The 9,231-nt window shown below is 34.3% G+C and overlaps 1 protein-coding gene across 2 annotated transcripts; it reads right to left on the bottom strand.

Annotated features, from left to right (window-relative positions):
* Positions 1-1,590: 1,590 nt before the first annotated feature.
* Positions 1,591-8,075, bottom strand: LOC111024042 (Leucine-rich repeat protein kinase family protein). 2 transcript variants are annotated; one of them, XM_088123998.1, is made up of 20 exons: positions 7,621-8,073; positions 6,732-6,850; positions 6,293-6,416; positions 6,046-6,117; positions 5,801-5,875; positions 5,627-5,698; positions 5,382-5,543; positions 5,183-5,257; positions 5,038-5,109; positions 4,875-4,946; positions 4,701-4,769; positions 4,529-4,603; positions 4,320-4,391; positions 4,103-4,237; positions 3,527-4,002; positions 3,269-3,421; positions 3,020-3,159; positions 2,706-2,925; positions 2,371-2,606; positions 1,591-2,288 (listed from the first exon to the last, which is right to left on the bottom strand). In XM_088123998.1, exons 4-20 carry the CDS (start codon positions 6,102-6,104, stop codon positions 1,803-1,805), a joined length of 2,649 nt encoding a protein of 882 aa, XP_087980124.1. In that variant the 5' UTR covers positions 6,105-6,117; positions 6,293-6,416; positions 6,732-6,850; positions 7,621-8,073; the 3' UTR covers positions 1,591-1,802. The 2 variants fall into 2 exon arrangements, with proteins under 2 accessions (XP_087980124.1, XP_022157310.1); XM_022301618.2 differs by lacking the exon at positions 6,732-6,850 and having other exon boundaries at positions 7,621-8,075.
* Between the last annotated feature and the right edge of the window lie 1,156 nt (positions 8,076-9,231).

Below are 9,231 nucleotides of genomic sequence, written 5' to 3'. Positions count from 1 at the left end.
AATTTTATCGAATTAAACCATAAACTTAGATGAGTGTTATAATGTTTATTATCTATTTAATTTTCAACAATTCACCTATTATTTTTAAACAAAAGCTAAGGTAAAAAAAAACTCTTAAAAGATTAATGAAAATCGAGTTTTGCACCAATTAAATTTTGTAAACTAGACAATAAAATAATTCTACCAAAACTTATAATTAAAAAAAGAAAAACAACTCTAGTGTCGTTTTTTATGAGTCCTATCAATTTCGTGTCAAAGGTATGTTATATAATTCGTTTGATACATATTATGATAATTTTTTAACAAAATTTCAAACGTGTTACCTGTAACACTTATCTCAATTTTATGGTGTAAGTTAATGAAATTAAAAGTTTATGGTAAAAATTGATAAAGTTTGATAAGTTAAGGGTTAAATTTGATTTATTACCATTGTACTCAGATTTAGATGTATTTGTGCCTGACATAAGTTTCTAGATCTGCCACTTGTGAATGTAATCTTTTAACCTGCTGTAAATTGATAACATTCATTTATGTTTCTGAACACTTTCATTACAGTTCCAGAAGAAATTGATTCAAATGACCTCCAAAAATTCGTGGAATGCTCAACTGACTCATCCTTTCAAAATGTGCCTAACCCACTAAAATATTTAATTAGTTTTAAAAGGTAGCGAGATTACAGTACTACCCTTTATTCGGTTTTTCTTCGCAGTCACTTCGAATTTCTTCTTAATTTTTATCTCTTGGCGATTGGCTTCGATTTTATGTGTGTTGAGGAGTTAAATGGTTGTTCATTTCCGTCGATTCAGTTTTTCGATGTTTAGATGAACGAATACATGTATAATATTGCATCGATTTAGGTTTTTTTCTGTTGATTTTGTTTTCTGGTATTCTTCTTTGTTTCGTTTCTGTTTTTTCTTTGATTTTTCGTTTATGTTGGAATTGAGGTTTGTGGCTGCGGGAGTTTGATTTGAAATATTTGAAGGGTGGAAGGAAGAGGAAGGAAAAAAAATACCAAAGAGAGAGGATGTCAACCAATAATATAATCACCAAAAAAATAATATTATATTAATGTAATTTGTCACATTAACAAGCCTAATAAGTAATGAGTTGTCATGTCATTTTTATGTTAAATTTTAAAAGATCACAGCGTTGAAACTTCGTAAATACAAGTGTATTTTATTCTATATTTTTCTACACAATTATCCTAAAATTATCATGGGTGTTTTATCTACGATAAATGAATAGATTCTAGTTCAAACATAACTAAGACAATAGTTTGTTTATATATATATTAGAATAAATAGATTAGAGACGATAAAAAAAATCGTAAGGCACAAGGTCAAATCGACAATTTTATTCAAGTCATTGAGATGGGATAAGGCGTCCCATAATATTTTTTACAATATTATTTAAAAGTTAATTATATATAATATTAAAGTACAGACAAAAAAAGGTTAGGTCTTAAAGAAAATTGATACATGTACTATACGCCTATACACTTACAATACATTATCACTTATAAGTTCTAAATAGATTAATTTTTATAGGATTGTAGTTACACTTACAACAAGGCAATGCTAATGAAAGATATATAGCTAATTCAAACAATGCATTATGCATAATCAATATCTAACAATATATTCACGTGAATAACAATTCTTAGCTACATAAAATAGTTACAACTTCTCCACAATTTTGCATCTCCTAGAAACAAACGAGATGATGGGAAGAAAACAAGTACTAAGTTTCAAATCATTAAATAAATCGAAACGAAAGAAGAGGAGATGTTTAGAAAAACCATTCTACTTTGGTTCCACTTTTGTGGAAAGAGTGTATCCACCGCTGTAGTCAAAAGCATTATTGTCATTATAGGGATGTCTGGGAGCATTTTTGGATGTCCCAAAGTCGGTAGCAGATGAGGATGCAGATGTGGTGTTAGTATTTATTCCATCATTTTGCAAAATACTCTCAATTGCCTTAACCACTTCACTCATTGTGGGACGTTCTGCAGCTGATTCTTCAACGCATTGCATCGCCAACTCCAAGAACCTTCCAAACCCACTAATATTTGTCGTATTATTTATTAAGGTTGCATCCATTATATGCTTCAACCCATAATATTCTTCCTCATTCTTATTCATCAACATACGCACCTCACGAACTATATACTTTCCTTTCTCAATTGGCAGCTTGGCAGATACCAATTCCAACATAACCACTCCAAAACTGTACACATCACTTTTCTCTGTCAACTGTTGAGTCATGTAATATTCTGGATCCAAATAACCCTACAGATCAAATGTCATTACAAAACATCAAATATTATTTACTGTGACTGAAATGTTGATATAACAAAAAGAAACTACTTACCAATGTGCCTTTAACTTGCGTAGAAACGTGTCCCTTTTCACTGTCTGAAACAAGCTTGGACAAGCCAAAATCTGCAACTTTTGCATTTAAATGTTCATCCAATAGAATGTTCGTGGACTTAATATCTCTATGGATTATGGGAGGGTTAGCAAGCTCGTGTAAGTAAGTCAATCCTCTGGCAGACCCAAGTGCAATACGAACTCTTCTCTTCCAATCAAGAGTAATACCAGATTTTCCTAAATTCATTGTTGTACATGTTATTAGTGATTAAATGTTCAATGAGGCAATTAACTACTGTTTGAACTGTGACCAAAAGATCTGAGGGAACTAATTACCAGATAGGCTCTCTCTCAGTGATCCATTAGGCATAAATTCATAAACAAGCATCTGTTCTCCTTGCTCAAAACAAAATCCCACGAGGCCAAGAAGATTCTTGTGATGAACTCGTGAAAGCAGTTCAATTTCCGTCTTGAACTCGCTGCCACCCTGCATTGATCCTTGTTGGGCTCTTTTGATTGCAACTACTTGTCCATCCACAAGCATTCCTCTGTATACCTACCGAGGATGATGACAGTGCTAATACAACTATGAAGCAAATCGCAGAAGAAAGGGCAGTCAGAAAAGAAATAAAAATGGTTTGTACATTTACCTTGCCATACCCTCCAGATCCTATCTCATTGCTAATGGAGAAATTATTTGTGCATTTTTTAAGCTCATCATAAGAAAACCATCTGGCTCCCTTTAATTGTGGTGCACCTCCACTATCGTTTCCACTTGGTGCCCAAGAAGCTGCAGTAGATAGAAGATTGGTGTTATTTGGTCAAAATATTTAATATATCTGATTCTGATCGACCAACAACCACATAAACTACAAAGCATGGTGATAAACATCGCTTACCAAATGGTCTACTCAATCCGATGGCCTTTTCTGCACGTTTCTTTTGCCGAATTGCATATACTCCAACTCCAATGAGGCCTAGAACGAGAAAGGTACAGCCAATAGCTACACCAATTATCACTGCCGTGTTGATTGAAGTTCCCCTATCCGTGGCTTGAGGCATTTATGCCATTAGTTTAGGATCAATTCATAATCGCTAATGCAAAATCGTAACAGTTGAGTGAAATTTTTAAGTAAAATGATTATTATCAAGATTACCTGAAAAAGCATAGGGAGATGCAATGAAATAATATGGCCCAAATGGTGGGGGAGGTTTGAAAGTTTGATTACTCAGATCAAACCCAATCCTCTGAATATCTGACCTATTAAAATACTTTCCATTGGGTGGAAAAAGTGCAAGCTGCATCTGAAGATAATCGTCGACATTAAAGAAAGGGTTCTGAATAGAAACTGAACCAGGCGTAAGGTCAAGTTTGACCCAAAGTTTCATTTCCAGTGAATGAAACAAAGTCGCATTGGATAATTCCCTGAACGAGGGTCCTCTAAAGTATAAAGTTCCTTCATATGGATAGGCACATTCACAACTTTGAGGGCTCAACTTCTCATCAGGAGGACATGACTTACTTCCACAATTGGCAAGGCTGGTAGAATAGGGTTTCACTGGCGGCTTTTGAAGCTGGCAATAGTTCGTATTTGAGAGGGCATCAGTGTTACACACAGGATTGCCGATCAGCCTAAAACACATATGAATGTATACAAGTAAGTACAAAGTACAACATGAAATCTAACATAGAGAGGAAAAAAAAAGAGAGAGAGAGCAAGGATTTCTATCACATCAAAGTTCTGGTATATCCTGAACCAAGGGTAAATGAGGAAATATTGTTATTTTGCAAATCAACGAGCTGCAGCTGTTGGCCGATGCTATCACCCATGTTTAGTGTCTCACTGAATTCATTGTTCTTCAGTTTTCTGAAACGATTTTAATAAATTTTAAATTGACATTTTTGCTGCAATTCAGAATTCAACCTTTTATATTTAAATCAAAGCTTACACTTGTTGTATTTGTGGTAAGCTAAATACTCCTTGTGGCACAGATCCTCTAATTGACCCATATTCAACAATCCTGGAACCATTTTGGCACAAGCATTTACCATTAGATGTCAAACATTTCAAATACTTTTCAAAATTCCTCACTTATCAGAATACTTAGAAAACATACTGATACAATCGATAAGCTTTATAGGTGACGTAAGAACTTACAAAGTGGTGAGAGATTGCAGATTTGAGAACCATTCCGGAGCTGCTGATGAATCAAATGAGTTGTTACTAAGGTCCCTGTGAAAACAATGTATTGACAAAAAAAAAATCACCAATTAAATGAACTAGTATAAGAAGATCATAATGGAAATGCTAGCCCTCGCTATCTGCTTACACATAATTTAGTGAACTCATTTGAGTTAAGTTTGGCAGTGGACCTGTCAACTTATTGTAAGCTAGATTCCTGAAAGGAGCACATAATAATGGAGATGCAAATGGAAGTTGATTAACTATCCGTAAAAGAACACAAATAAAAAATTGTCGTAATTTTTAGAAGATGAATACCCACAATTCATTGATATTTATTAGGTTGCTCAGATTTGATGGAACATTTCCTGTTAGAGAATTTCGATCAAGTCGACTGTTACAAATTTGAACAACTTCAGTAAGTTGTAGAGAGAAAATTGTGAGAACAAATTTAGTACACCAAATGCAAAGTTACTAGTACTTACAGAACCTCAAGGTTCTTAACAAGTCCCAATGTTGGTGGGATACTCCCAGAAAGTTTATTTCCATCAAATAATCTGATGAAAGTAATTTCGTAAGATTTGGGACAAAAGAATGATGGGACAGAGTCTAGGGTTCATATCCACTTACATGTGTATTAATACCATCTCAGAGCTAAAAAGTTTAGGTGAAATGGTACCTGATAGCTGGTTTTTGTTGAAATGACTGCAATTCAAAGAGAAACTTCAACTTTTGAATTACTCGGGGTGTGAAAACATCAAATTTTGTAGAAATATTTGCTTTTTCTTTCACATTAGATTGGGTTTCTCGGAAAAAAAATAATACTCACAAATGTTTAGCTTTAAGAAGGAGGTCCAAACCCGGAGATTCAGAAGTCGAGACTGGGATAGCACCTGTCAATTGGTTATCTGCCAGGTCTAGCCAATAGAGATTGGAGAGTTTTCCCAGAGTTGGGGGTATGGTACCAGTGAAATTGTTAGAATTTAAAGCCCTGAGATAAACGAGAATTTACTTAAAGAAAAACAAACACAATCCCTATTTGGTTATCAATAAATTTTATCTATGAAATCTCACAAGAAGGATAGCTCAGGAAGATTGCCCAATTCTTCAGGAATATTGCCACTAAATCCACACCCAGCTAGGATCCTAAAAGTTGAAAATTGAAAATGCAAAAAATATTTGAGCTCTAGAAAAACAAGAACATAAAATTTTAATAGGATCAAATGAGTTTGCTTATTAGCTCTTTACAAGATATTCAACTTCTGTAGATCCCCTAATGCCGGGGAGATTGGACCAGTGAGATCTTTATTGAATGAAAGGTCCCTGCAATTGAAACATAAGAAACTCAGGAACTCGATGAACAAATATGAGACTGCTACCTAAGCATCAAGATTCCAATGAACCGAGAGATTGAAACCTTTGTCTTAAATTATGGTTAGAATTCATATTAATACAGCTCCCGTTAATTCAACCTATCAGAGATTGAAACTCACAATGATCTCAGTTCAGTAAGGCCTCCGATGTCGCCACCAAGTTTACCCTTTAGGCCCATGGTTGATAATCTCCTAAAGAATTTGACACACATGGTGAGTGGTCTTAACCAAAAGATAAAATCGTGAGATGAAAACGCCAAAAAGAAAAAGGAAAAGGAGTAAAACTTGCAGAATTATTGATAAGAAGTGAGTAAAACTGAAAGGAAGAGATGCTGGAAAAAATTGATGGTAAATAATAGATATTTACAATGCAGTTACTCTTGAATTGTTGCAAGTCACTCCTTCCCAGGGAGCTCCACACGGATCATTTGATGTTCCCCAGCTTGGTGGTGTATTTTGCCATTCGTTTTTTAGAGACTCGAGCGCCACAGCTACACCAACAACATGCCAAAGCTCATCAATTTGGAAAGGATCGGAAAGATGGTTTTATAAGGAGCTAATTGCTCAATATCTTCCCCTCCCATTTTATATTTCATGACATTCTGCTTCTTACGAAAAAATATATAAATATATTGTTACTAGACTGAAAAATCAATTCTCCTAATCCTTTCCTGTATTCTTTACCCCATTTGGCAGATGTACATTTTGTGCCACAGAGAGAAAAATGCCTTTGCTTATAAAAGTATTCTTGCAAATGTGACATTAGACATGCGAAATCTAGATTATAGAACTCGATCGCCACTTACAGAAATAACAAAGCTTGATCCCTATGCCACAGTCCTACATAACTACGCTCAATTTCAGCACTAATGCTACTGCTCGATAAGCTTTTGCGCTCAGGATGATGACTCGGGAACAAAAACTTCTGTTAGAGTTGTGAAACTTCAGATGTAAAATTTGAATGGCAAGTGCATGATGGAGCTTCCAAGGGACGCAATTGGTTGACATTGCCAAGGTTAGATTGTAGTCAACTCTGCTTCTAATTGGTGGTGAAGTTCCCATTTCCATCTCTCGATCAGATTTTTTCATCTTCCTTACAATTTATCTTTCAATTGAATATTCTATTTCTTGTCTAAATTTCAAAAATTGTTCCTCAACTTTCACATTTGTTTAGTTTTCGCCTTGACATTTTTTTTTAAAATAAGAAACCATCTATTTAAAAGAAATCAATATAGAGGCCGGGTCTGGACATTAGTTATCATCTTGATATTAACATCATTTTAAATTTAACATAAATTTTAGATTATTCAGTATTCACTTCTAAATTTAATATCGTCATCTACAGATCACTTAAAACACAAGCCCCTATTTTATGGTAAATATGAAAAGGAAATATTTAAAAGAATAGAGATGAGGATACAGAAGTTGGCAGATTAAAACAATGTTCAAACCAAAAATCAATTAATAATTTCTAAAACATAAAAAATGATCAGCATCCATTCTAATTTAGACTCTGATTTTAATTCCTGTCCTATACAAAATCTAAAACCACCATAAAGAAAATATAATTCGAAGAGTGAAAGTAGATGAAATATTGTGTTTTCCCTCTGTTTTGGTGTTCATGTATGTACATCATTGATCATACGCGAACAAAAGGAACAGCGCATGATAAGGAGAATGCAAGTAGAAGCTTACAATCGTGGGGATCAGTAAAGGAGCGGGTGGTGTGGATTCCAGCGTAGAAGAAAGCCAAAAGTAGTAGCGTTTTCACTGCTGACATGACTAAGCAGGAGAGGAAACTCGAGAAACTTGTTGCGCAGCTGTTTAGGCGTTGGATTTGTTATCTAGAAAGATGTGAACCTCCATTCGTTGTTCATGGCTAGCCGTAGTAGCAGCAGCAGCATGAATATGAGATATGTGTGGCCCAAAAATAGAGTCGGCCTCGGCCTCGGCCTGATATTGGGTTTCTTTTTGGTTCTTGTTAATGATTTGGCTTGTCTTAAAAGCCAATCCAACCATCCGACACCAACTAAAGAGGTAATGCTCATCATAGCTGGCCGTGGTTTCTTCATCTCTCCTCCAAATCATGAAGTCCCCATCAGTGATTGACAAAAAATAAAAAAGCAATTGACCCCTTCCCTTCCCTTCCCTTCCCTTGGTCATCAACATTAACAAGTAAGGGGACATGAGGGAGGAGGTCGCATCTCTTGAATGCAATTGCAAATTGCAATTGCAGGCTGGTCGATGTAATTATCACTCCTATTTTAATCAACAGCTGGATGTTAGGTAGAAGCTGCCCCACCAAAGCATTAAAAGTCAAATCTTCAATTTTGGTTTACAATTCACACCATTTTCCTTATAAACAAAAAAACAACCGATGCACCGGCTGTTCAAAAGTTCCTTCTTGGACGGAAACGATTGTATCATAAATTTGATTAAGATATGGAATAAATGCTTCTCTCCTCTCTCTATTCCTTTTCACACCCATCGCCATCAATCATCCATCGTCCTTCCTCCTCTTGCCATATTATACATTTTTTCTCCCCCACGAAAGACTTCGTCAAAGTGCCGTGTGACAGACGAAACCCGATCCTTTTCATTTCATGGAGTAGTGGATGATTTTGTCTCAGTCTAACCAAGATATTTTTAAAAACCTTGATAAATGCAGTACTTGAAAGTTGAAACCCTCAATGCTACCTATTAATTTTTGCAATTTTCATAAGTTCCCCTTTTACGATTCAACAAAATTCAACGCAATCAAAATCCAACTAATGTAGAGTGCAATAATAAAAGTCAAATTGATGCTATGTTTTTTTAAATAAAAAAGTTATAACATTTTTTAAAATATATATTAAATTCATGTTATCTATTTTTTAGTATAATTAATGTGGGATATAAATCCATGTTATTATTAAAACTTCAAACTAAATGAATAAAATAGACTTTATTCGTGTGGTGATTGATATATATCTCAAACCAAAAAGTTGCGTATTTGATCCACACCCTAAACAAAGAAATAGACTTTAAATAATCACTCGATATAACTAGATATTATTACTGCAAACTTTAAGACATCTTACTCATTTTTTAGAAACTAGAGGTTTAATTTCAATCACCACGTTGTACTCAAAAAGAAAAAAACAAAAACAAAAACTAGATATTATTGTTGAATACTTTAAATTATATATATTCAAATAATGATTTATCTTTGTCAAAAAATCAAAATTCATTATTAGAAAAAAAAAGGGAAACAAGTTATTTTATTTTATTTTGAGAAAGTAATTTTATTTTATTTTTACATGTGGT

Source organism: Momordica charantia, assembly GCF_013281855.1.
Source record: "Momordica charantia cultivar OHB3-1 chromosome 5 unlocalized genomic scaffold, Mcharantia_2.0 BLBB01000005.1, whole genome shotgun sequence".
Classification (NCBI taxonomy): Eukaryota; Viridiplantae; Streptophyta; class Magnoliopsida; order Cucurbitales; family Cucurbitaceae; genus Momordica; species Momordica charantia.
Note: the sequence above shows the minus strand (reverse complement) of the source record. Positions and strands in the feature narration are given on the sequence as shown.